General features: G+C 48.9%; 1 protein-coding gene across 8 annotated transcripts; it reads left to right on the forward strand.

Annotated features, from left to right (window-relative positions):
* The first annotated feature begins 458 nt into the window (after positions 1 to 458).
* On the forward strand, positions 459 to 27,374 carry C15H10orf71 (chromosome 15 C10orf71 homolog). 8 transcript variants are annotated; one of them, XM_076834860.1, is made up of 5 exons: positions 459 to 712; positions 1,778 to 1,868; positions 2,824 to 2,998; positions 18,878 to 18,980; positions 21,810 to 27,374. In XM_076834860.1, exon 5 carries the CDS (start codon positions 21,958 to 21,960, stop codon positions 26,257 to 26,259), a length of 4,302 nt encoding a protein of 1,433 aa, XP_076690975.1. In that variant the 5' UTR covers positions 459 to 712; positions 1,778 to 1,868; positions 2,824 to 2,998; positions 18,878 to 18,980; positions 21,810 to 21,957; the 3' UTR covers positions 26,260 to 27,374. The 8 variants fall into 8 exon arrangements, with proteins under 8 accessions (XP_076690975.1, XP_076690976.1, XP_076690978.1 ...); XM_076834866.1 differs by lacking the exon at positions 459 to 712 and having other exon boundaries at positions 1,691 to 1,868; positions 21,810 to 22,038; positions 22,536 to 27,374; XM_076834861.1 differs by lacking the exon at positions 1,778 to 1,868.
* The last annotated feature ends 246 nt before the right edge of the window (positions 27,375 to 27,620 follow it).

Genomic DNA, 27,620 nt, shown 5'->3' on the forward strand with positions numbered 1-27,620 from the left:
AGAGGCCCTGCTGAAAGCTGTGGCCACTGAAGTCACTGCAAGCATGGGACACTGTAGCACGCTGCCTGAGGACAGCTTTATTTATGCTCTTGCCGAATGTACAAGCGGGCCTTGTTTTTCTGGGCCATTAGGGAGCATGCTGGCTCACACAGTGTCCATGATTCTACATTTAGAATTGTGTCTTCATTCACATTCTTTCCATGCAGCTCACGGCTCCTGGACTGGAAGAGAGTGGTCACTTTGCCTGGGCCAGGCCCCAGGAACGATGCCAGCTCCCCACTCTGCAGACCCTGAGTCCCTGGTCTAGAGCCCAGCTGCACTCTTCACTAGGGGTGGTCCATGCCAATGTGCCCACTGTAACTGTGGGACCCATGACTTGGGGAAGGCGGAGGCATTTTCCAGGGGAAATTGGATTCTGCAGTGGTCAGCTGGGCTTAGGTTAGCTAGATGGAGCCTTGAGCCAAGCTCTGAGGGTCTTGCTGGGACAACTGTGCTTTCTTGTTCCATCCCGACCCCTCCTGCTGACGTTATTGACAAAGCTGCCTGCCACTGCCCAGCCCCCTGAATGTTCCTTCCCCTGGTCACCCTCGAGATTTTCTTTTCTCCGTCAACAGCGTGAGACAAACACCACCAGCTCCAGCTGCACGGCTCACCGGTACTAGGATCCTAAACCAGACATGAGGTCATGCTCTCCACCTGTGAGGAATTAAAAGTAAGCTGGGGAAGAAGGAAAACTGAGGCGGGGAGGAAAGCGAGTTGAGAAGGGGCCTCCCTGAGTGTGGCAGCTCCTGTCCCTAACAGCCTGTGTGACCTCTTGCGTAGAATTCAGTAATGCAAGATTTCCTAACATCTGGGACAAGATGATTTGAGTCAGACACAGATGACATAGGAACTGGCTATAAAATTGTTTCCATGTTGTAATAGGGGGGAAAAATTAGGCACTGTTGTTTTTCAGGTTTTATTGTTTACCATAAAGCTCTGTTCAAAAGAAAAATTGACTTAAATGTTCTTTAAAGGACAATAGTAAGCAAATGATCTTACAGGTGGTTGAGACTGCAGCAAAAGTGGTGAAAGACAATAAATAAGTGGCTAACGTTTGGGAAGCTTTGTAATACATGAGCATATTTGTGTTCATGAGCAACTGTGACTCTCAATCCCACAGAGCCTGGGCACCCCCTCGACTAGGGTAAACTGACCCTCAAGAGCTGAAGTGATTTGACTGGTGCCAAAATGCTAGGAAATAACGGAGCCCAGATTCCAAATCCTATGCACTATTTTTTAATATTGGTTCATGTCTCAAGTTGGCTAATGTTTGTTTTGACAAGCAGGGGAGGTGGGTGCAGTGGGTAACATTAAGGGGTTCACTCTGGGCCTCTCTGAGTCATCTCTGAGTGCTGAGCAGGGAGCAGGTGCAGAAAGGCAATAGACAAGCCTCGCAGGAGGAGAAGGTCTGTACCTTCCTGGGAGATGGGGTGGGGGGGGGCCTGACACCTCAGTCTGCAAGACAATGAGGAGCTCTTCTTTCTGACTTGATTCAAATAAAAATATATAGACCAGGGTCTCTGTGACCCTGGCCACCAGCAGGTTTAAGACTGGAGGTGGTGGCAGGTCCCAGTTGGGGCTGGGACAGAGGTTGCTGCCCTTGAGGAGGCCAGAGGAGCAGGAGGGGCAGTCCACAAATAGATCCAAAGATACAGTGTGCTGCAGACTTCCAGGGGCTTTGAACACCACATGGAGTGGGACACCTGGTAGGGACTGGTCGCCTCTGCTTTCTCAGGCCACAGGGAAGGGGAGCATGAAAAAGAATTTTTGGAAAAAAGAAATAAAAGAAGAAGAAGAAGAAGAACTTCTTGCATTAAATCCTGACAGTGAGTGGATCCTTACAGGGCAGTTTGGGGAGGTGAAGGAGGGTAACCTGGGAGATGGCACAGCACAAGCAAAAAGCATGGCAGATAGAAGTTTGGGGTTTGTGGGCAATTTGGGGGACTAGTGGCCCCAGGCCAAGACAGAAAGCATCCATTGAGAAGGCAGGCAGCAGTTTGTCTCAGGGTTGTAGAGTTAGCTGGGCTTAGGTTAGCTAGATGGAGCCTTGAGCCAATGGTCCTAGAGATGGAGAGGGGAGCCCTTGCTTGGCAGAAGGGATTTGTCCTCTGACACTCAGGCCTTACAGACCAATGGGCTTGCGGTGGCCAAGCTCCCCAAGCGAACACTTACCTTGCCTCTTCCCCGATTATTTCATATCCTTCTGCAACCCTCACCCTGAAACCCAGCCTGGCCTTCCTCCAGCCTGCAGCTGGGCAGATTATTTTGCTCCAAAAGCACGGCAGAGTACGGCTCCTTACTCGAGGAATGCAGGCTGTGGTCGTCCAGAGCCGATGATGAAACGGGCTATTTCTGCTCTGGGACATCAGCAGGCCTCCGGGCGCTGGCTCCAAGGCACACACTATCGTGTTTTTACTGTTTCCCTAGACAAATGCTTTCTTTCCCACCTTGAGACATTTTTATTTGAATCTAGCTGCTGGAATAGCTTTAGAAAACATTGTGGATTGAAGTTGGAATCGTGGGGAGGGTCCAGCTAATCGGCAAGCAATTTCTCACTCCCCAAGTTATCTATTACCCGTGGCTGATCTGGATGTAAAAATAGCCGCTGAGGCTGTTTGTTTAATCTGACTGTTACTTGACACCACGCGGGTGTTGCAGTGTGGACTGTTCGCCTCTTCCCCACCAAGAACACCATTTGGTTTCCCCCGTCCGGGTCTCTATTTAGGTAAGCTTCTCAGACTTCCAGTGTCTGGCCAACTTCTGGTCACTGATTTTCCTCAGGTGGGCAGGTTTGTGAGCCATAGGAAGATTGGGTCTTCAGTCCACTGTCCTCCCATCTCCGGGCAGCCCAGCTAAAGAGAGAAGAAGAAGTTCAGGCTGCTGGGCAGAGCCCGACCCCTCTCCGTTCCTAGGGAGGCCTGAAGAGCAAGCAGCTGAGACACGCGGAGAACGGAAGGTACAGTCCACGCTTGCCCGGCTCCATGGCGTAGGCAGGGAGTCTCCAGCTCGTGGCAGGAGGAGCATTTGCTCTGGGAGGGCCGGTGGTGTGTTGGATGTGCAGGGCAGTGTGGGAGGCAAGGGCATGCTGAGCGCTGGGGTTCCCAGCATGCTAGATCGTACAGAAGAAGTGGTATATATATATGCATGATTTTGCCCTTCCGTGCCGGCTGTCGGGCACTCTGCTCCTTCATGGCTGAGGGAGCACATGCCTGTGGATGGGTCCCAGTCCTTGTATTGTATGGCAGTTGGAGATGGAGGTGGTGGCTCGGCTCCCTGGTCTCCCCCAGTGCTATGCCAGGCAGGATCATACCTGCTGTAACAAAGAATGACAGTGGTTTTTGGAATATTCTGACCTGTGGACCCTGAAAGCACTTGTATGCCCAACCCAAAGCCCTCCACCTATTGCCTGTCTTCACGCACTGGGGCCCAGTGTAATATTATCCCATTTTCTTTTTTCTTTGTTGGAGAATTGGTGTGTGAAAAGAACAATTTTGGATATGTGTGAAAAGCTAGATAGCCTTAAGAAAAATTATTATTTAGGACTTTAAAATACAAAATTATTGGAATCCCAGGGAGTAGATTAAACAAATGTGCATGTACAATGAAGTCCAGATTTCCAGCATTTGAGAATGCTTTTACAACAGTGGTTGGTGAACTCTGTATGCCCTCTGGGCTCGGTGCCTGGTTTTGTAAATAAAGTTTTATTGGCACACAGCCATGCTCCTTCATTTACATATTGTCTCTGGCTGCTTTTACACCATACCTGCAGAGACCATATGGTCTGCAAAAGTGATATCATTTTCTATGTGGCCTTTTACAAACAAAGTTTGCAAAATGCTGTTATACAAAAAAAAAAAAACTTCTTGAGATAAGTCAATTTATACACTCACACCTCCAGCCCCCAAATAAAGCAATAAGTTTCTGCAGCCAGTAAAGCCTGTGAAGAGGACCCTTCAGGACCAGTGGCTGCCTGGCTCTCAGACCTCCTACCCCTGGGGCCTGTATTTCAGGTGTGGTGGCTACAGGAAATATTCAGTCTACTCTAGTGGCCCTGGGAGGGTAAGCTGTGCAGTCACCAGACGGACAACGTGTCTGTGTGGCCCAGGCTGAGCAGGGCAGATTGTGCTTATCGGGTAGTTTATAAATAGACACCTCCGGGTGACCCAAGTCCAACCAGCGTCTGCCCCTGGGTCCTTGGGTTGGAAACAATTGTGCCTGCTCTTGGTAACCAGAAGCTCGTTGGAATGAGAGTGAGCATGCTGGGGAAGAAGCGGGGCTAGTAGAACGCTGTGGCTTCCTGGAAGCAAAAGGGCTCCCGCCCCCTGGAAACCCAGGGAGCCAGAGCTATGCAGGGGAGGCAGGGAAAGCTCGCCTTCCATCCTTGGAGGAAGAGTGCATCCGTTCTCCTGCCTCTTCCAAACAGTGTCTTGGTGTTCCCTGTCCCTTTGCTTCTGACCCTAAAGAGACCCCGGAGACCTTTCCTGAAGAGGGGAAGCCCCATGTCTTGAAATAGCCTGTTCCTCCAGTCTGCCAGTGTCCGTAACCGAGACCTGCCCAAGGCACCAAGTCTGGGCTGCCTTCCTTGTTGGCCCTTGGGGTTTTGCTCTGTCTAGGGTTAATGGAGAGATGCAGAGGGCTCTGAGGGAGGGTACCTGGTTAGAGGCACACAGTGCTCACATTCACCAACAGGGTCCATGGAGGCTGCTGGGTCTTGTTTTGATTTGCAGTTGAGGATTTAAAGCCCATTTCACCAAACCAACGAATCCAGAGCCCTATAGCTCAACTTAAGTTTCATTTAGTTAGTTGGAAAACCCCCCAAAGCCTCTTAGTTTCTGCTTGGTTCCCAGGGGTTCTGTGACATGAGCTGATGGGAGTGGCCAGAGGCAGGAGGCCAAGGGGTCAAACAAGGATCACAGATCAAGACCTAAAAGTGGAGCACGCGGAGCATAGGCTGATGCTGAGGTGTGGCCGCCCAGCGTAAGGCATGCTATTGTGGAACACAGCTGGATGTATGAACGGTGCAAAGTAACGCACAGCTCCTGAAGTCTGGTGGAGGGAGAGGGACATTCTCTGGGAACATGGCTCATGAGAGTGGGAAGAAGCTTTCCATTCTCTGCTTGGCCAACCCTTGAGGGTCCAGCCCAGACAGGACTCAAGCACAGCTCAGACATCCAGGCCCCAGTAGGGCTCCCAACTCCAAAAACCATGGAACTTCTTCAATGGGGGTCCAGGGCTTCTTTGAGCCTCATTCTCTTCTTTCCCTGCAACACCCCTTCTCCATTAGGCTCAGCTGCTGGGGACAGCAAGGCAAGGCTGAGGAAAGGATTTCGTCTCAGCCATCTCCCATCTCCAAGTCTTCACCTGAAGCTGGAGGAAGGCAGTGGGTAGGGAAATGCTTAGATTTGCTTGAAACGCCTCTCGAGGGGTGTCTGAGGCCCATGTCACTCTTTCTCACTCCTTACCATGTCTGAGGCTGGTTTCAGACCTGTTACTGCTAAGCCCTCTCTGCAAGGACCTGGTCACACTGGTGCTGCCCCTTGGCTCTGTCCTGGGGCCCCTGGGCCACATGCAGCCCCACCAGTTCATCCCCTTATGTGACCCTGTCTGGCCCTCTGAGAGGCAGATCAAGCCTGAAGGCTGCAGAAGTCAAGGGAGCAGAGTTCAGAACAGGGTTAAACCCACCACATCAGAGCCATTTCTTGCCCTCAATCCCCCGCCCCTACCATGTCCATCACAGCAGTCACTGACTACATTCCTCCTATGGGCAAAGCCTTAGCATGTCTAGTTTTATTTTTGAGGTTATTCAGCATAGTAGGCTTTGTGATACTCTTCACAGGGGTGGGCACTGGCTCAGAGAGATTAAGTAACCTGCTCAAAGAAGCACAGCTAGAGAGAGGCTGAGATTAGAATTGGAGATGTGAGTCCAGAGCCTGTATCTTTCCCAACTGCCTTCCTAGACTAGAGCTCACAGCAGCACCCAACGGGCATGCTAGAGAGGAAGCCATGCCGCTCATCCAAGAGTCAGAATCTTCTTAGAAAAAGCCAGGTGTGCCTAGGAAAACACACAGGCCTCATCCTGTCTCCTGTACTTCAGAAGCTGCCCAGGGCAGAGCAAGATTCCACACAGTGTCTCCAACGCCTGTGCTGGCTGTACAGGGTCACAGGACAAACAGATCTGAGGCACAGGCCAGCTCTGCCTCTTCTCAGCAAGACTCCTGAGCCTCGGCTTTCTCCTCTGCAAAATGCAAACAATACCAGCCCCCATCTCAGAGGCACCTATGAGCATTAAATGAACAAATGCATGAAAAGCACCAGCCACATGAGAGAAGTTCAAGAACTGCTTTCTGCCCCCAATTGTCCTTTGGTAATTTTTTTTTTCTCCTGCTTAAGCTCCAGCTTGGATCTCCACCTTCCAGAGGTCACCCAGGAAAAATTCTGATGCTTCAGAATTTAGCTGATTCATGCTATTGCTCAGCTGGTGAGCAGCTGGAACCAGGAAGGACTGACCCCATATGTCCATGGTGACCACTGGACATTTGCACACAACTATCCATAATTTCCTTCCCTCTGGTACTAAAGAAGGTCATGGATCTTTGTACCTTCAGTACATGGGATGGATGACCTAGTCCTAAGTGATCATGATGTTCCCACCTATGTAGCAATGCTTCAGAATACACAGCCATCAGCCAGGATACCCTACTGTGCCCCCAACATCCACTCCCAAGGACAAGAAGAGAGTTAAAACTTCAGGGTCACATTTACAGAAGTTGAATCTTAAACCTGAAGAGTAAGTGCAGTAGTCTGCATTTTAACTGTGCATACAAGCTTTCCTGACGTTGGTTAGGTGATCACCTAGGAAATTCAGACATGCATTTCAAGGGGAGCATCATTCTAGATGCACACATAGGGGTCACTGAGCCATGGAGGAGGAAAAGTGTGTTCTAAGCAGTGAGGTGGATGAATGGTTCACCAAGACAGAGGAACCAGACCCCAGAGGGCAAACCCAGGAGGAGCTTCCAAGGCAGGAAGCCCTCTAGGGCTCTAGTCAGTCCCAGTCCAGGGACTTTTCCTGGTTTCTCTCTTCCTTTCATGTGGGGAAAGGCACAGCTATCCCTGCGACTCTCATGACCCCCTTGGCCCTGGATTAACTGTGTCATATGATGATAACAACAATGATGTCTATTCAAGAGTTGCTAGGAGCTTGTCTACTCCACAGACACAAGGATCCAGACACCTCACCCTCATGACAACCCCATGAAGCAGGTGCTATTTTTAGTCCCACTTTGCAGATGAGGAAACTGAGGCGTACACAGCTAGTTTAGCCAAGATCCAAGCCCAACAGGGTCTGGCTTCAATCCAGGTCCTTCCCACTAGGTTATATTGTCCCCATCTGGGGTTACAAATGATGAGAACTGACATTTGGTGAGCAGTTACTATGTGCTTCATACACATGAGCTCCTTTGACACATGTGACAATCCTGTTGGCAAATGTTATTACTGCCATAGGAGATATGGGATTCTTCCCTGCGCTGTCTGCTTCAAAAACCCTCGTCTATTCAGGCTGCAGTAACAAAAATACCATCAACTGGCAGCTTTTTTTCTCACAGTTCTAGAGACTGGGAAATCCAAGATCAAGTTGCCAACAGCCCCAATATCTCATAAGGGCTTGTTCCTCATAGATGGTGCTTTCTTGCTGTGTCTTCCCTAGGTGGGAAGAAGGCAAGAGAAAGGAACTAATCCCGATCATGGGGGCTCCACCCACATGACCTACTCACCCCTGTAAAAGGCTCTATCTCGTGACACTTTCGTGCTGGAGAGATTAGGGTTCAACATATGAATTTGGCAGGGGACCATGTCAGACCCCAGCAGTCTCTAACCGGGGAAGTTTCCATATATCAAGTCCTCACTCTGCGAAAGTCTCTCTGGGTTCTTGTCACTTTTTACTTGTGTCCTTCACAACTACCCAGGGAAGTAAGTACCAATTACCACAGATGAATGAACAGAGGCTGGGAGAGGCCATATGAGGGGCTGCCCAGGGCTGAGAGGTAGGAAGCTGCTCTGATTCTAAGCTTCACACTCTTTCCACCACCACCCTCTGCCCTGTGCCCAGGCTGGGCCCCCCTGAGTGCTTGTGCACAGACTGGGAGCTAACACTCTCCCCTAGCTCCTACCTGCATAGGAACAAGCTGTCCCATGAGTCCTCTGTCCTTCCGTCCTGTGGACCCCTTCTAGAGCACAGTCCCTCAGAGAGGGAGGCATTTCTAATTCATCTCTGCACCTCATGTATACATTCTCTACCCTGAGTCAGGCACAGGACAAGAGCAGACAGGGCACAAGCCACAGTGGACAACAACCACTGCACCAAGTGGCCCAAGCAGCTATGACCAGTTCAAGTTCCATTGCTAGAGCAGCTTTCTTCAGGTGTGACCTCAGGCCTTGCAGCAACTTGGCCCCTGGGACTTACTGGAAATGTGAATGCCCTGGCCCCACCCAGAGGCCCTGGCAAGGCCCAGCAGTTTAACAAGCCCCCAGGGCCTGACCTGACCCCTGCCTTAAGAAAGGAAAGGGGACAAGTTTCTGTTGTTCTCCAGTTCAAGAGAAAACTCTCCAAGGAACTTGTTCACATCAGGGGGGACTACTGTTTTAAGTTACTTACCTGTCTTTCAGTTTAAAATCTTAGGCAGGCAGGCCTGGGTAGCCATGTCTGAAAGCTTGTACCTGCTAGGAGAAAATCCACAAAGAAGACAGATGTCATTCACCTCTCATGGCCATGTCAGTTACAGCTCTGAGCCCCTTCCGCCGCTTCTTTTACCCCACCCAAACCCACCCTACCGTCACGATCACACAGGTTGAAGAAGACAGTCACCATCTACCCACAAGTCCTCCGCCATCTCCTTCCCAGCCTCCAGCAGGGAGGTGAGAGGCTCTGACCCTGTGTGGAAGGGTTAGAAATCCCCAGAGGTGCTCTGGGTAGGGTCCCCTTCTCCTCATCCCAGAGATGCACAGCTTCTAGGGGCCAGAGCAGCTCTCCCATCCATGGGAGAGCCAGGTCCAAAGACACCTTCTCTAGCCAAGGCTCCTGGTGAAAAGAATAACTGTGGGAGATAGAAGAAAGGAGGTGCCAGGAGAGAAGCTGCCACCCACTCCCTGCCCTGTGTGAACAGAGCAAGCACCCACCGACTCTCTCGACCTTCCCTGCAATCAGAGGGGCACAGCTATGCAGCCCAGAGACCTGGACCTGAATCCTGACTCTGCTGTTCTTTGCCTGTGTGATCCTGAGAGAGTTCTTCAACCTCTCTGATCCTCGATTTTTCCACCTAAAATTCCTTTGGCACCAGCCCCGCCTAACTTCCCACTGTTATACCTTTGAGTGAGATTATGGATAACGGAGTGTGAGATGGGGATCAGGAGGTCAATAAGCAGGATGGATACCTGGGAGCACCCCTAAGGTACTGATGCTCAATGACAGATCTTCCACCTCTGCTTCTCTCCTGTCACCCAGCTCTGGGAGCCGTTTCTCAGTTGGGGGAATCAAGTCCATAGACAGTGTAGAGAACTCTGCAGCAGTCCTGACCTCCCATGGTTCCCGGGAACCCTGCCTAGAACCTTGTCTCTCTGCCACACCCGACACACTACAGGGCTACCTGCCAAGGGTCCCCTCCCCACACTGATTCCCTTCCCAGAAGCTAGAGAGAGGATGATTGATGATGGACAGTCCTGCTCCCACCAACTGGGCTTCTCCCTAGACAGGGCTCTTCAAGATGGAGTCCATCAGGTACAATTGTCCTTGCCTACCAGAGGGCTTTCAGGGAGGAACAAGCTGCCTGGTTGGCCACTCCACTAGGCCCCAGGTGTCCAAAGTAAGGCTGAAGCTTAAATTGAGTGGCTTGTCCAAATTCTCTCTGATTGTGAAGCTTTTAACCAGAGATTCCTGTGTCCTAGTCAAGGGTTCAAGGTCTTACACCCTGTGCTATGGAGTCCCAGGTGTGTTGAGTGGGATGCAGAGAATAGAAGGATATCTGTGGTCAGACATCTTAAAACAAGCTCCAAGGAGACCTGAGGGTAAGAACAGGGGCTACAGGGCATGTTTGGGTTTGGATGGGAGATGTCCCCAAAGGTTCCTGTGTGGACGCATGTTCAGAAGTGGGAATTAGGGATGTGATTGGAGGGCTCTGGCCACATCAGTGAATTAACCCATTGACAGGTTCATAATTGGACAGCATTATTGGGAGATGCAGGAGGAGACAGGATCTGGTTGGAGGAAGTGGGTCATAGAAGTCTTGCCCTGGAAGGATGTAGTGTGTCGTTGGCTCCTTCCTGTTCCTCCCAACTCCCGTGAGCACAGTAGCTTTCTCCTGCCAGGCCCTTCCACCATGATGTTCTGCCTCACCACAGGGCTAAAGCCAAGGAGCCAATGACCATGGACAGAAACTGCAGAGATACCTAAGGAGGCACCATGGTAACCCTGGTAGTGGGAGGCCTGGTCTCCTTCCCGATGGAGGGAGCACCCAGACACCCTGCCTTGGCCATGACCAGCCCCCTGGCCATTAGCACTGCAAGGAGTGATGGTGAACACCACCTTGCCTCCAGAAGTGAGCAGAAACAAGATGGGTGGCCTCATAGCTCACAGGTTAGCCTTTGTGGGTGAGATGATACCCCAATTAAAAGCAAGCATAGCCAGAGCCTGCTACCGTTCAGGTGTGCCCCAGAGCCCACTGCACCTCAAAAGAGCCACCACCCACACTTCACCTCTACCTCAGGGTGTCAGGTTGGCTTCAGAAAATTGGTCAGGGCTACAGACCAACACCTTTGCCCCAGAGATCTGGATTAAACATTGCTCAGCCTGCCGAGATTGTCAGGGACCAGGCACAGAAGCTACAAATGGGTGGGTATTAGAAGACCTGAGCCAGACTATTTTTCTTTTCTCCTGTGACTTCTCATTTGTCTGGAGACTAGGTCTTTCCCTGGGTCTGTGATGCTAGGAACCAGGCATCCTTGCACCCACATTAGATCAGGCCTGGCCTTCCCTGTGCCCTGCTCCCTGGCCTCTAACTTCAGATTCTGCCCAGGTCTCAGCAACATTCAGGAACTAATGGGCAAATGATTCTTCCAGACATACAGACTGACTACCCAGGCAGAATCAGCCCCCTGTGAGACTGAGCTCCACACGAAAGCTCTTCCCAATGGTAGCAGAAGATGGGCAGCCACAGTGCCATGAGCCGCTTTCTTCATCTGAGATCCCTGGAGTGACCTGGACTCCAAACAGCTGCAGAGTTTAAAGGGCCCTGCACATGCAACATTGTTTGTGGAAGACTCAGACTCTTATCAGGCTGTGCTAACATTGGGGTCCCCAGGACCAACCACCTTATATTCCTGGGACTGGACAAAGCCAGCCTTGCAAAGGAGCCTCAGGGTCAGTTTGAAAGCCCTTAGCTTTTGCACTCCAGCTCCTGCCTCAAAGGTTAGTCAAGTCAGGACAACCAGGACAGCCAGGCCAAGTTGCAGGCTGATGAACCTCCCCTTGGGTGCCAAATACCAGATCAGTGAAGCAAAATGGCTCAGCCAGATATGAAATGATACAGGTGCAACCCAAAGCTGCATTTTATGTGGCAATAGAAGACAATTTGCAATCAGAGGCCAATGTGCTTTAACAAATCAATACCAGGATTCATCCAGTCCCACAAGGAAAGGGCACATCTTGCACGTGACTAATCTCCAGCACCAGAACAAGGTGTGTGTGGGTGGGGGGCACATAGTAGGTTCTCAGTGAGTAGTTACTGAATAAATAAATACATGAAATATCTTCAAGTTCAGTTTGTGAGAGCCCACATTTTCTTCCAGGAGAGTCTTAATGAACTAGAATTTTTTTTTAAATTTATCTTTTAGTTTTAGGTTGGCACAATGTCTTTATTTTATATCTATGTGGTGCTGAGGATTGAATCCAGTGCCTCATACATGCTAGGCGAGCACTCCACCACTGAGCCACAACCCCAGCCCAAACTAGATATTTTTGATTGCCAAAATCAAGAGGGGTTTTAAGGACAGTGAAATCACCATATCAGGTGAATAGCCAAAGCAGAATCATCATGGGGCCAGAGAGCAGGACACCAAGGTCACGGTGAGGCATTACCCAGCTCGGGCACTGGAGGCCTCTATCACTCACTTATCCCTTGCAAAGGAAAGGACAAACAACTAAATGAGGAGGCCTCAGTGTCCCTCTCTGTAAGATGGGGAAGGAGGCTTATTTTACCAAGTTTTACTGGTGAACCAATGAGAGCCTGTGGACCCAAAGCCTACTGCTCCATAGACAGCTACCTGTGTCTGCTCCCTTCTCCTGAAGGCCCCCAACTAAGGAAGCCAATTTTGCCATTTTGTCACTCATTGCTGTGGACCTTTTGTGTCCCCCAAATTCATATACTGAGATTCTAATTTCCAACAGAATGGTATTGGGAGGCAGGCCCTGTGGGGGGTGATTAGGATAGCAGGGTGAGTCCTTATGATGTCATCACAGCAGGAAGAGCGAGATCAGCAGACAGCAGATCTGTTAGTGTCTTCATCTTGAACTTTGCAGCCTCCAGAACTTTGAGAAAGAAATGCTCATTGTTTAAGCCAACCCGTCTATGGTATTTCAGCTCAAGCCAACTAAGATACTCGCCTCCTAAAATACAGAATGAGGACAAGGACATTCCCTTTGAAACAGGAGGGCTGATGGCCCTTGAACGCAGAGGTCAAGAGCTTGGCCCAGGACTGGCCACCAAGTCCAGAGGAAGGGGCTGGCGTGGTGTGGGGTGATGGAGGCTGTGTGTGTGTTCACAGTTAGAACGAGGCTTCAGGCTGCACAGAGGAACCACCCCAATTCACTACACTGAACCCCTTCTTAAGGCATGCCCAAGTTCCTGCCTCAAAAAAAAAAAAAACAAAAAAAAAAAAACAAAAACCACCCAGAAAGAACAGGAAAAGAAATCAAAGGAATCAATTCCAATTTGTTAGGGCCTTCTGGGTGTGATAAAGCCAACCTCTGTCATCTCCACTGTCTTCCTGCTTCCCCTTTACTGAGAAGTGAAAACACCATTCAATTAATGTAATTAGACCTACCCAGAGATCTTGGGCTCAAAACCACACCACAGGCAAGTGGTCAAACCCAGCAGCCAAGCAAACCCCAATGGCTTCCTGTGGAAAGGCAGAGAGGGACGAAAAGCAGCATGAAATGGCAGCTCAGAAGCATGGCCTGGGCCAGAGAGACAGCCCTCCCAGCTCTGCAGGGTCCAGCCCTGAGGCCGCAGAGCATCAGAGCCCTCCTAGGACCACTTGTCAAATCAGTACTTCCACTCCGGGAGTTGCCACAAAAAGCTGAGCAGAGAAGACTCTTGGGAGGTGACATGACAATGAAATTAACACCCTCCTTTCGTCCACCAGGCCCTCCAATTCCTCATGCACTCCAGCCCAGAAGCGGAGAGCTGGTGGAGGGTGTCTCCCAGGAAACACCCTCTGAATCCTGAGCCCAGGGGCCAGAAGTTCAAGGTTTCCTCCTGGAGAAAGTGCAGGGTAGTCAAGCGGCTAACCCCAGCTGAGTTTCAGCCCTAATTCTTTTTCTTTACATGCTCTGTGACACAGAGCAATATTTGGTACCTCTCTGTGCTTCATTTCTCCACTAGAAAACGATGACAAGGCACACTCCACCCTCCTAAAAGGGCTTGTGAGAATCAAACAGGATAGTGAATGTCAACATGGGTCATGAGCCATCACTGTCACTGTGTCATCTCAGAATTGACACATCTTATTGGCTTCTACTGAGGGTGATCCACTTTGGGTGCTAAGAGTTGATGAGGCCCTTGGGTTATCAGTTTTGAAACAAAAATAAACAGGAAGTCCAGTGGAATTTGAATTTCAGATGACTAATTTTTTAGTGTAAGTTTATCCCACACATTGCATGAGGTCTCCTAGAGTTTTTAGAATACTTGGTATACTTTTTAAGAATGTATCATTTATCTGAAATTCACACTTCACTGAGTGTCCTGTATTTTTAACTTTCTCAATCTAGTGAGGACCCCAGGACCACAAAGTCCTGGTCCCAAGCCCTGCTCTGTCACTCACCAAAGACAGAAAATATTTTTGTCACCTCTCTGGGGCTCCATTGTCTCATCTCATAATGATAATGCACAGTCACATCAGGGGATGGTGCCTGACCTGGACCCTCCAGGGTCACCCTTCAGGGCTTGGTCTATGGGACCACCACTCCTCAGTTGGAGGGCTCAAAGCAGTGGCTGTATGGGATGTGTCTGGAATGGGGCCTGGCACAGAGGGGTTGGCATGCAGGAGTCGTCTCCCATGGCCACTTCCTGCGCTTACAGCCTGGAATGCATGAGGGTCTGGGACGGACCAGCAGAAATTGGCCTGTGTGACATTCTCTGGCCTGAGATGACAGGCGGCCGAGAGCCCCAAGGGAGACGTGGAGAATGAGGAGTGGCTGAGCTCTCAGCCCTTCCTCCATCTGTATGCCACACACTCCAGCAAACCTCTGTCATCACGTCCTTGTGGCCCGAGAGAAGTACTCTCAGCAACAGCAGCTGGACACCTTTACAAAGGACTACCACACAGCATTCACCATGTCAGTCAAAGATGGACGAGGCCAGGGCCCCCTCCAAAGGTCTCAGAATCTAGTTGGAGTGATGGAGTCATAGCAGAAAAAAAGTAGAATTAAAAAGTAATTTTAAAAAAATAGACTCTACCAGGAGGAAGTGGTCAGTAGCAGAGCCAGGCACATTCCAGGCAGAAGGACTACCACTCAGAGGAGCCAGTCCAGGACACATCCAGTGCGTCACAACTGGAAGTAGAGAGCATGGAGGGAGGTCAGGGTCCCCTCCAAGAAGCTCTTGAGGTCATGCATATGGTTGGGAGAGAGGGGAAATACCATATCTGCAAAAAAACCACCCACACTGGTCCATGACAGTACACCAGCACCGTGCAGTATGGCATTCCAAAAGAGCATCACATGAGAAAACATTTTGGAAAAGTGATAACTATGCAAAGGATATTTGGGTGCTCATCTTGAGAAAAGGCTGGTTTGTGGGGAGGTGGGCTCAGATTTGGCTTCTTTGACATACTCTGATTCACAAGGAGAAGACAAAATGTGTTCATCAAGTGTGGCTCTCCCACCTCAAGACTCTGTCCTCAGTGTCCCCCCCCCCAGCACATATTCACCACGAGTGTCACCAGTCCACCCATTTCTCCCAGGGATCCTGTTTCCCCTTGTGTACTCTGAGGTTTTGTTAAAGCCTGCTCGTCCTGATGCTGCTTGCTCTGTGTCCCGTGTCACAGCATGGGGGACTGGAAGTCTGTAGAAAAGAATGCTGTTGAGTACGGCAGGGTTGGGTTTCACAGGGCAAACATCTCATCTGTTGATGCCCGTCATTCACATCATGGATCATTTGATGAGCATGTGCAATGGCGCTGTAAACAACCCCATTAACCCATGAAACTCCAAGTTGCCAATTCTACAAAGATTTCAATGAAAGTGATACAGTTGCTTTGCAATAGGTTACAAGTAATAATCTAGAGCTTATATGCTAACTAATAATATTAACAATTAAAATTAGTACATCAAATCATGAATAACATACAATATTGAAGTTTTTATAGTGTTCTACATCTGGGATGAGGGACAAAATAGGGTGTATTTAATAGTAGTTATTAGACACTGGCCCTCAGAGCATCTCAAAACCACTTCCCAATTGGAACATGGAAAACAGAGAAACAGGGAAATGGCAAAGTCATGAAATTGCTACTTCTCCCTGATATGAATGTTAATCAATATTGAAACTCAGTCCTAACTTAGCGGTACGTGGTGTGGTGTGAATGGAGTTCTTCCACCCAGCCAGCCTGTGAACACTCTATAAGAATAATCAGGTTCACCCACTTCCATCTTTGACCACAGATAAATTTTATGTGTTTTAGGACTTGGAAGCAAAAAGTAATTAAAATTCATTTGGATTCAAATTCACTAATTTGGAATTTGTGATCATGCTACAATTACTAGATTATATTTGACTCAATAAAATAAATCCTGCTAAGTCAATTAATAGCATGAATAATATCATGGGGGAGAGATTTTCTCATGTATTTAAGAGATATCTCATGCTGTGTATATGAGCTAGACAGATGAGCACCCAGGCTAACAGGACAGATAAGTGTCAAATAACAAATCAATAAGTTAAGTAGCTGCAATTTTGTTAAGTGCTGCAAAGGAGATGGCTATAACCTATTTTAAAAGTACTGATGGGAGCACTTGAAATAGCCTGAGGAGTTGAAGGTAGCCTAGGCTTTGAAGTATACGTAGGAGTTAACTAGGTAACGGAAAAGAAGGGGGTAAACCAGGCAGAGAGAACAACATGTGCAAAGGTCCTAAGACAGGAAGTCCTATAACATGTAGAAGAAGCTGGAAAAAGGCCTGTATAGCTGGAAGCCAACCATAAGGGGAGAAGAGTTCAAGATGGGGAGGAAAGGGAGATTCCTTCTTAGGAAGATTAATTTTCACTCTTGAAAACTGGGAAGACATGGAGAGTTCTAAGCAAGAGGTTGGCAAGAGCAGATTTGATTTCTAGAAGTTACATCTGGGTGGATGAATATGGGCTCCTGCAGGAGTTCAAGGAAGACACAACAGCTGCTTGGGCCACATGGTGACCATGGAGATGGAGACCAGCATAGTGGGGCCAAGAGACCCTTAAAGATGAAACTTGCAGAACTTGGAAATGGTTTGGGTAGGGAGAGGCTTAGGGAGGAGAGAAAGGGAGAAGTTGTAGGAGATTCTCAGATTTGTGAGATCTCCAGAGAGAGAACAGGCTGATGGGAGTATGAAGGCCTAGAAGACACCGGCAGAGAGCTGTCCACTGGGCAGTCGGAGATGTGGATGGCGCCAGACAAGTGGCCTGGGTGCAAAATCAGTGTGTGGATGTGTCTGCTAAGACCAGCTGTGGGTGAGATCACCCATGTCCACACTGCAGAGCAGGAAGAGAAGCCTGAGTGCGGGGAGCCAAGGAAACCCAACCATCAGGGAGAGGAAGACAAGAGGCTGACCAGCCGGACAGGGAGGGAGAAGTAAAGAGTCAAGGTCCCTCACAAGAGGACAGTGCCCAATAGTCTTGACTGCAATCGAGAAGTCATTCAGCAAACATGAGTCATTGGAAGACTCATCTGGGCCAAGCAGAGGGGTGATGATGAGTGGTACCAAGCAGAGCAAGGAGGGTTAAGTAAATAATGAAGGTAAGAGTGGGATAGGAGTTGAGAAGAAAACTACTTTTGAAAGCCACAGACACACGTAAGGAATTTATCATGCTTGTGTTTAAGTATTTACTTTTGTTTCTGCGTGTTCATTGGATCACATTTCAAGACCTTGTTTCTTACATGACTCAGCCCTATACAGCTTTTCCTCACTCATGTCATCTGAAGGTACTCGCACCCTCCTACCTGCAAAGGGCTCTGTAAGCCACCATTTCACCAACTCAGGTTGGCTTCCTTCAAATAGCTCAAAGTAGCGAGCAGGACAGGGGAGAGCCCAAGCACAAAGCAATAGGTACGCTGAATGTCCACAATATAACTATCACGTCATTCCATTCCTGTGGAAATGTGTCCAAATGTGACACAAATTGTCCAATTATCCTTCTTCTTCAGTCATATCTCAGTGTGCAAACGTGTCAATCTGAATTTTACAAATGGCCTTAAGATCCAAGGTCATGGTCTTTTTCACTAAAATTTCCATTATCTTGCTCCTTTGTTTCCTGTGCCTCCATTTTCCATCCAGGAAACACTAATCAGAATTAAGATAGCCAATTCAGAGCATTGCCACAAATATGGAGCTTCTATGTTGATATGCTCAGCATACAAAGACATGTAAGACCCTCATCCAGGATTCAAGAAACTTTCTAGTTGAGGAGAAAAAGAAGCAATCATCAATTTCTAAAGCATATGGGTTCTGATATGTGACCTGCAACAATACAGCATGAGCTATGGGAAAGGTAGCCCCAGTATGATGTGGGGACAGGAAGGAGCCCATCCAAGCCAGTCTGGGGAGTCAGGATGGGGCCTCACCGTATGGTGGCAGAAACATAGCACCTCTGTAATTCTCTAAAGAAACATACTCCCCAAATTTGAGTTATTATGATTATTAATATTATTAATAAACTATCTTAGACTAGATTAATATCCAGGAGCTACAGTCTGGGGAAGGTCTTGTGAAAGCCCCAAGGGTCTGCATTTAACATTTGCATAGTGAGTTTATTTTAATTAGTTTACACTTCATCCTGAGCACTCTGAAAATCCTCCTGGGCAGCTTTTTGGTTCTTTTAGCTGTCAAAATAGATACTCAAGCCTCTTGCCAACAATAAATCGAACAACGTGCTGCTTCTGGCTGAGTGGACTTGAGTTTGGCCATTCTAGTTTCTATTTCCTGTAAAACCTAAGTTATTCATTCAGTGGGAAAAGGGCCTTTGCTCAGATTTTACTAGCAAAAAAAAAAAAAAAAAATCACAACTGGGTCAAATACATTAGAAATCCCAGAGGTTTAAAACCGTTTTTGAAAATTTCTTGGGCCATCAACAAGTTCATCAATATTAGAAGAAATAAATTAAATTTGTGTTACGATTTTTGCAAAAAAAAAAAAAAGCCTATGTTTGGAATTTTGTTGAGTTCAAATATGGATTTGAAACAAACAAACAAAGAAGAGATTGAAGGCCAACTGCCAGCTATATTACTGACATTTAAAGATAGCTTTTCCACTGAGCATGTTACTGGCCTCTGGTCAATTGGGTTCCACTAAAATTATTTTTCCTCCTCTTTCTAGATGGGCAGTGATGACACCAAATATAAGCTTAAAAAGAAGTTTTAAAACTACAGATCCTAAAACACAGCAAGGCAGGCACCCACAGCCCCCACTAATGTAACAGGTATGTGTGTTCTGTTACTGTAAGAAATATCTAAGACAATGAACTTAAAAAGATGAAAAGTTTATCTTGGTTCACCATTTGGGATGTTTTAGTCTGTGGTAGGTCGGGCCCCATTGCTTTTGTTCTATGGCAAAGCAGCACATTGTGGTGGGAGCACATAGCAGAGGAGGATAATCATCTCATCCTCCTATGCGAAAGGAGAAAGGAAGAGGAGGGGCCAGGATCCCAAAATCCTCTTTAAGGGCACACCCCCAATGACCTAACCTCTCATAAGCACCCCCCTCTTAAAGTTTCTCCACCTCCCAATAGTGTCAAGCCAAGGACTAAGACTTTAACACATGGGCCTTTGGAGAATATTTCAGATCCAAACCAAAGCAATATGGAACGAACCCAAAAGCCAGGAAACCACTTTCTGTGACACCAGAAACACTTTCTGTAGTTGGCCACTGTGCTGAAGGGTACCAATGTATAGTGAGGGAATGAGGCCAACATTATGACAGTCTCATGAGACTCCAGGTACTCCAAATCAGAACTGGCAAAATTACCTGAAGACACTGGAAGGGAAGACATCTCTCTTATTGCTGAGGCAGAAGTAAGGTGGCTATTTTCTGAATGCTCTATCAGTGAACATCCTTCACCACTATTTGGAATTACAATGTAAATCCAAGATCAGTTAGAGTTCTTTGACCACAGGCAAAGGGGAGGAAAGGTGAGGGACCAGGCAGCCCGAGTGCATACTGAAAGCTCCACTGCAGAGAAGAATGCCCAAGCCCATTTCCATCCTTGCATGACTCCCAAAGAAATGGCACAACACAGGGCCTGAGTATCACATCCACATGGGGAGCCCTGGCGGCTCCTTGACTTTCATATCCCAAGTCTAAACACAGGGGCAAGGAGAAGAAATGCCCCCAAAGATAGCAAGTGTTGTTACACAGAGAGTGATACAAGCTGAGTGTTCAAAAAATACAAAGAGTTCTTGTTAATATAATAGTAAGGGGCATTTTATTAGCTAGGGACCATTTACTTAACTCTAAGATGCTAGATGTATCTGCAACTATCTTATTTCCATCTTAATGTGGAAGTGTAGGAACACCAGTATTACTGAGTCCATTATTTATCATTACCAAAGTCCCAGCATTCGGGATACCAGGAGACTCCCTGACTGTATTAACAGGATCTCAAGGAGCAGAAAACCTGATTTATGGTAGCCACCATTAAGTTTCCTCTCAACCCTGATAACACAAACCTCAGAGTGTGTTTGTCACTCTGCAGTACTACTAAAGACCTGGGGCTACTCAACTGCCATCCTCAGCAAGTTGGACTTTGGTGGTCATGAGTTGTCCTTCAGGGTTGCAAAGTGGATGCCTCATGTTATGGTTGAATGGCACCCCCCCAAAAAATTCATATGTTGAAATTCCAACCTCCAATACTTCATATGGAAATAGAGCTATTACTGATATAATTAGACAGGATGAGGACATTGGGAAGGGTACTAAGGTACTAATCAAGTTTGGCTGATGTCCTCATAAAAAGGGAAATTGGGACACAGAGACAAGCATGGAGGGAAAACAATGTTAACAGACACAGGAAGAGGACAGCATCTAAGTACCAACAAAGGAGGTCAGCCCTCAGAAGGAACCAAACCTGCTGATACCTCAATTTTGGACCTCCATTTTCCAAAACTGAGAGACAATGTATTTCTATTTTTAAAAAATATTTACTTTTTGTAGTTGTAGTTGGACACAATAACTTTTATTTATTTATTTATTTATTTATTTATATGTGGTGCTGAGGATCAAACTCAGGGCTTTGCACATGCAAGGCAGCATTCTACCACTGAGCCCTAACCCCAGGCCCTGTATTTCTATTTTTTAAGCATCAGAATATGATACTTTGTTAGGGCATCATAGCAAATACACAGTTTCATTCAAAGAAGGAAGAATGGGAACCAACAGGGTTTATTCCTTTGATCAGAAAGATAGGGACATTCCCCAGATATCTGGCTGTTTCCATCCCTGTGGTCAGAACCACATACATACTCTAGCCATGCCAGCTGCATGGGAGTCTGTGCCATGAGGTTATATCTCATTGTGATTTTATTTCGCATATCCCCAATGATTAATGATCTTGAGCACATTTTCCTATACCTGTTGGCCACTTATAGTTTGTTTGCTTGTTGTTTGTTTTGAGAAATATCTATTCAGTTCATTTATCAATTTCTTGATCAGATCATTTGCTTTTGTTTTTTTATATTATTTTTACTATTGAGTTGAAGGAATTCTTCGTGTATTTTGGATATTAATCCTTATCAGATGTATAGCTCATAAATATTTCCTCCTATTCCACAGCTTGCCTTTTCATTTTGCTGCTTTCTTTGCTTCACAAAAGTTTTATTTGATCCCACTTTTCCATTTTTGCTTTGATTCCCTGGGATCTTTCAGTCATTTTTCTCTCTTAAGTCTTTCAAAGATGTGTCCGCCGATAACTAAAAAAAAATAAATATTAAAAAAAAATTCTCTCTCTCTCTCTCTCTCTCTCTCTCTCTCTCTCTCTCCTCTCTCACTCTCTCTTTTAAAAAAAAAGTCTTTCAAAGATGAGGCTCACCTGTATTATGGAGGATAATCTGCTTTACCCAGAGTCTATTAACTTTAATATTAATCACATCTAAAAAATACTGTCCTAGCAACATCTAGACTGGTTTTTAACAAAAACTGTGTTCAATGGACTAGCCATGTTGACATATAAAATTAACCATCACAGAATGTAGTTCTTGTCCAAAGCTATTAAGCTGGATGTCCTGTTCATACCATGCACTTCTTTCTTCTGCAGAGAAAAATTATCCTCACTTTGTAATTGTAACTGGTCAACAAGAAGCTCTAATTTTGTGGGAAGTGGTCTGCACCTACTCCTTGCCAGAATCATCACTCAAAGGCACCCCACCAGCTGGCAGAGACAATCTTCCTAGAGCCAACAGACGATGCAGGGGAACAAGAAGTGCACAGACGGATTCAGCGACTCCTCAAGTATCGGTAGCGTGTTGGATGATGCAGACAGGGAGGTAAGCAACCTCACAGACCGGGCGTTCCGGAGCTTGTGCATCTCAGAAGATGCATCCTTCCATGATTCCAATCTGTCCCCAGATATCACCCATCAGGTGTTTGGGACTTTCCACCAGGGAACAGTGAGTCACACCCACAGAAAAAGTGGCATTTGGAGCCAGCTTCCGTCACAAGGTACAGAGCATGCAGGCTGGGCAGCCACCTTCCAACAGCTACCCAAGTATGTTCAAGGGGAGGAAAAGTACCCCAAAAGCAGCCCCCCACCAACACCATCCCAGAGGAGACTGGAGATGCCAGTTTCTGGCTTGAGGAGCAGCAACAAGCCTGTTTCCAAAGTATCATCGCTAATCAAGTCTTTCGATAGGACTGAGAGCCAACACTGTGATAGCAGACCTCCCACCAGCAAGCCTCCAGCTCTCAAAAATCCTTCCAAGTTTGCCCCTCTTCCAGACAGTGGTGTCAACTTCTGCTTTGATTCTGCTTTTCTGACTGTCAGGAGGGTTCCTGCTGAAGTCTCCAACGCCCATCAGAACAGCCTCCAGCCTGGAAGGAACCATGGAGAACAAGAGTCGCCTAAGAATCCTGAAATGACCTGTCATGGCTCCGGCAGCTTCCTCCCCAAACCTGACAACTCAGCCAGCTCATTTGAGTCAAGATTCCCCTCTCCATCCCACAAGCCAGCCAAGGCCGAACCCATAAGAGGCAAGGAGTGGGCTCACAAAGGGACTTTTCTGCACAGTGAAAACAGTGCTTTTGAGTCATGGAACGCCCACCAACCAAAGCTGCTCGAGAGAAAGGACATCGCAGAAACCATCCCAGAAAGCAAAGTCCCCAAACATTATGAGGAAACGCCCTTGTCAAGAGAACCTTATCCCCCTGAGCACAAAGTCTCTCCCTGCCCTGTTCGGGCCAGCTGCACTCAGGAAGAGAGCAGATTAGCAGCAGGGGCTCTGTCCACATCTGGACCCTGGGGCTGCAGAGATCCAGGACCCCCAGTATTCCCTGCAGAGGGAAAAGCTTCCAGCTCACAGCCTGACCCTCAGCCGAAGTCAACCCAGCCTCCATGGAGGAAACCAAAAACTGGCAAAGGAGGTAAAGAAAGTCTTCAAGACACTTTGGAAGAAAAGAAACAGACCAGCAGGAGAGGCCCACCTCTGCACTCAAAGCACAACCTCCAGGGGCAATTTCCAGAAGATGAGGTTGTGGACATGCCTGGGGACCCTAATGAGCATTACAGTCCTCCTTTTAATATCAGTAAGCTCCTGACCCCCATTATACCCGCCAAGCATGTCCTGGAATCATCAGACACCCAGTCAGGGGAGATAAGCCCATCCCCCACAGGACAGCTGAACGGATACCAGGAGAAGGAGCCCAGTGAATGTCAGTCAAGAGACAGCTACAAATCCAAAGCACCCAGTCTGCTGTTCAACCTCAAGGATGTGCGGAAGCGTGTTAAGAGTACATACAGTCCCTCACCTCTCTTGAAAGGCTTCGATGAGAAAACCAGAATTAAGACTGATGGCAAGCAAGAACCTGTGAGCAATGGGGTCATCCTCTCCAATGGGCTTGAAGAAAGCCCTCCTAGTGAACTTTCTAAGGAGAGACCAGCCAATGTCCCTGGTGCATCACATAGCGGTACTCAGAAGGACCCTACCACAGACCCCAGTGAGTCCTCTGCAGACAATCACCTCACCCTCAGCTCACCTCCAACTGTCACCAAAGCCCTCTGTGTCAATGGGGAGGCTGTAGAAAGGAGCAGTGATGGGAAGGAAGATGCCAACGGAGAGGCAGAGCTGTGTCCCACCAGGCCAGGCTGGAGTCCAGACTCCAGGGAACGCCACCCCAGGAAGCACCTCTCCTTGAAACTTTGTAATAGGGAGCTTGAGGCCGGACAGGTTGCAGAGCAAACCAAGAGCCATCAGCTGGAGAACAGACTCTCAAGATCCATCTCCCAAGAGACAGAGCCAGAGAGAGACCTAAGACTTCAGAACCCACTCCTGAACCAGAAATTCTCCCCAGGGCCCCTCTCCCCCGAGGAGGAGGATGTGTTTTACAGCGACACCCAGTCCGATTTTATGCCAAGCCTCCAAAGTAAGGCCAAATTTAGCACCAGCTCTTCAGATCAATCCTTTGCCTCGTTTGATGATCAGCAGAAGTCGTGGTTTACTGAGAGCCAGCGGGAAGACAGGAAGAACCATGTGAGTGCAGGTGACAGTGAGACGGAAGAGAAGGAAAAGGTGATGGGGAAAGATGAGCTACAGCACTGTGCTTTAAGAAACGGACACGTGTTCATGGAGGAGCACAGTCAGGGGGAAGCACTGCAGAGAGAAGAGGAAGGTCTGTGTGGAGGGAGACCCAGGAAGGCATCGATGGAGGAAGGAAACTTCAGAGGCTCTTGGATTGCGGGAAATAAGGACACGGCCCTTTCACATGCCAAAGACCCCACCCCCTCTCCATCTTCTGCTACAAACAAGCACAAACTGTTTACAATTAAAGACAACACCCTTAGGGCCACCCCTGTGATCAAACCTATCATTCTGCCTCTTCTGCGGACTGTGTCCTCAGAGGACTCACTTGGCAGTAGCCACAAAGAAGAAGAATTACCAAGGCAAGAGTGCGGTGAAGATGCTGCTGGTCTCTGTGCCCATGAAAGCCAGGAAATGCCCAGCACCCTGACATCCACTAATATGCAGGGCACTTACTTGAAGCACATGGCCTGTGAAGGCCTAGAAGACCCTGGGCAGGTATTCAGTGCAGCCAGGATAGATAACTCCCAACCAGCCCTGAAGGGGAATTTCCCATCTCCATCACCGGTGGGAGAGGGGGACAGGATGAGGCCACCCCCAGAAGCAGCACATGAAATCATGGCAAGCGATGGCAAGAGCAGGCCCACAGCCTCAGGGAAGCTGGTTGCCCCACCAGATATCCCCAGGATTGCTCTACCTGAGGACGATTTAGAAGACGAGCGCCCCCTGCAGTCACTTGGCACTTGTTGGGAAGAGCAGGAACAGAGACAAGGCTTCCAAAGTCACTTTTTGTCTGCCCCCAGAGCAGGGCCCCCTGGGAGAAGAACGGTCCCTGGTGAGATGGTAACTTCCCCCAATCCCAGCTCCCTGGGAGAGAGCAGCGCGTGCTCCCCGGCCACCAGCAGTGTTTGGGATGATGTTTCCCAGGCTCCTGAGGAACTGGGTCCTCCGGAGGAGCCTCCCCGGGCCAGTCCCTGGGCGAGCCCGGGTCCTGCCAGGCTCACTCGGCGGGAGGACCTGACGCACGGCCTCATGTGGGAGGACAGCTCCGACCCGCAACTCGAGCCGGGGGCGGAAGACCTCCGGAGCATCTCTCCACGAGGTGCACTGCTGGACGTGGCCACCAGCTCAGCAGCCCCTCTTGAGAAACCAGAGCCACCTGCTCAGCTGGAGAGGGCCGCGGGCAAGCCACCGGCAGTCCCACCCAAAACAGAGAAGGCCCTGCGACGGGCCAAGAAACTAGCAAGCAAGAGGAGAAAGACCGACCTGGTGCAGGAGAAGCATGGCGAGTTCTGGGAGGGGAAACCCTGCGCAGAGGACTCACAGCGGACAGAGCGAAGGCCGCTGTCACCTGGAGAGAGGTCCCGCGCCAGGTTCCCTGTGGTCCGCTCCTTGCCTCCTCCCGTGCATCGCCACTCAGTGTCCGGGGTCTCTGAGCCTGTGGGGAGGCGGCCTTGGGGGCCCCAGCCCCTCACCCCGCTGCCCGCTTACCCCGCCACCCAGAAGGTCCTTCAGGATCCCCAGTCTGGAGAATACTTCGTCTTCGACTTGCCACTCCAGGTGAAAATCAAGACCTTCTACGACCCAGAGACTGGCAAGTACGTTAAGGTCTCTGTCCCATCCTCTGAGGGGACCTCCCCTGAGCCGCCCCTGCAGGATGCCCTGGCTGCTCCCTACCTGCTGTACCCTGGCTTCCGGCCCGTGCCAGTGACCGCCCTGATGCCTCTACGCTGCTCCTCCCAGCTGTCTGCCCCCACCTTCCTCAGGCAAGGCCCCCGCGCCAGGCCCCAGAGTGCCCACGAGGCTGGACTACAACAGATCCCTGGGCCTCAGGGCGACTCCACTCAGCATGCTGCTGCCCAGCGCCCCCGGGGACCGCCCCGGAGCCCAGAGGAGGAGGGCGCAGAAGCTCCAGGCCTGGGCATCATCTCCACTGACGACCTGGAAGACTTTGCCACTGAAGGCATTTCTTGAGAATTGCATCAGAGGGAATCCCACTCTCACCCCTCCTCCCCCCCAAAAAAACAAAAGAGCTTACATCCATTCTCCCAGCAGGCAAACACCCCCCCCCCACACACACACACACACACACACACACACACTTTCACTTATAGCCCTTCTAGATCCCAAAAACCCCAAAGGAAGTAGAGATCCCAAGAACCCCATGAGAAATGCTCTCTTGTGGTACCTCTGAGAGAGGGTCACTGCTGGCATGGCCAGGTCCCCTCTCCTTCACACACCTTTTCAGATCTTCCCACTCCTTTCCTCTTTTCCTGGTCATCCCTGCCCTTCTGTGGCCCTGAATCAGGGTGGCACAGGATGCTGTCCCCCTAACAGCCGCTGGGCTCCTGCACCACTCTCTCCTTCTCAAGGGTGGGCTTGCTTGGTGACCACCCCCCAAAGAAAAAATGCTGATCCCTGCTGGGAGCAGGAAGCACCCCAGCAGACTGCCCACCGCCCACTGCTCAAGGTCAGGCATGACACACAATGGCCAGGTTCCAGGTCACCCCTGGTGGAACAGGCTGAGGACTGTCCCAAGGTAACCTTGCGGAAATGATTATTGGCATGGAATGGGTTTTCTTCATCCAAAGAAACTTGCCTCTGGAAGTTATTTTCTGATAAGGAAAAGGCTACTATTTAAAAAGTGAAATAAGTTTGCCAATGTGGTTCTGTCTCTGGTCTTCTTGTCTTTCTTCTGTGGATGGGTGGTCTGGGCTAACGAGTAAAGAGCCTGTACCCTCCAGGCCTTCCATGGAGTCTTCCATGGCAGCCATGGACCACATGAGATCCTTATGTTTGAAGAGAGCTGCTTCCAGTGTCTACTGTAGCCCCAGAAGCCACCTTATTTCTTCAACATCTGTCCATGCATTTTTGGGCCAAGCCTGCTACACTTCCCAATAGGTACCTAGTGAGTGTGGGGGACAGGGGTCTTCTAAGTCATCCTCAGGTAGAAAATGGATCATGGGGATGTGCTGTGGAACTTCTTTCAGTCTGTGGACCTGCCTTTGCCATTGCTGAATCTGGAGGTGATTTCATCACACTAGAATGGCCAAAGGAAACTAAGGCAAGTCCCAGCTACCCTAATTTTGTGATCTGTCCCTGTGCCCTGCATTCCAAAGGAGACTGTATGTTTCCTAAGTCCCTGGTCTTTGGGGATTTGGAAGAAAGTATCTGAAAAGTATTTGAATCAACTTGAGGGAGCTGAGTGATAACCACCCTGCACTTGTGAGGTTTTGAGGATCTTAGTGCAGGCACCCCGCAGCTCTGTAGGCAGTAGTGCTGGGGAACAAAGTAGGCATGTCTTCCTGGACTTCCATGTGGAAGCTCTGCTAAAG

Source organism: Callospermophilus lateralis, chromosome 15 (assembly GCF_048772815.1).
Source record: "Callospermophilus lateralis isolate mCalLat2 chromosome 15, mCalLat2.hap1, whole genome shotgun sequence".
NCBI classification, from domain to species: domain Eukaryota; kingdom Metazoa; phylum Chordata; class Mammalia; order Rodentia; family Sciuridae; genus Callospermophilus; species Callospermophilus lateralis.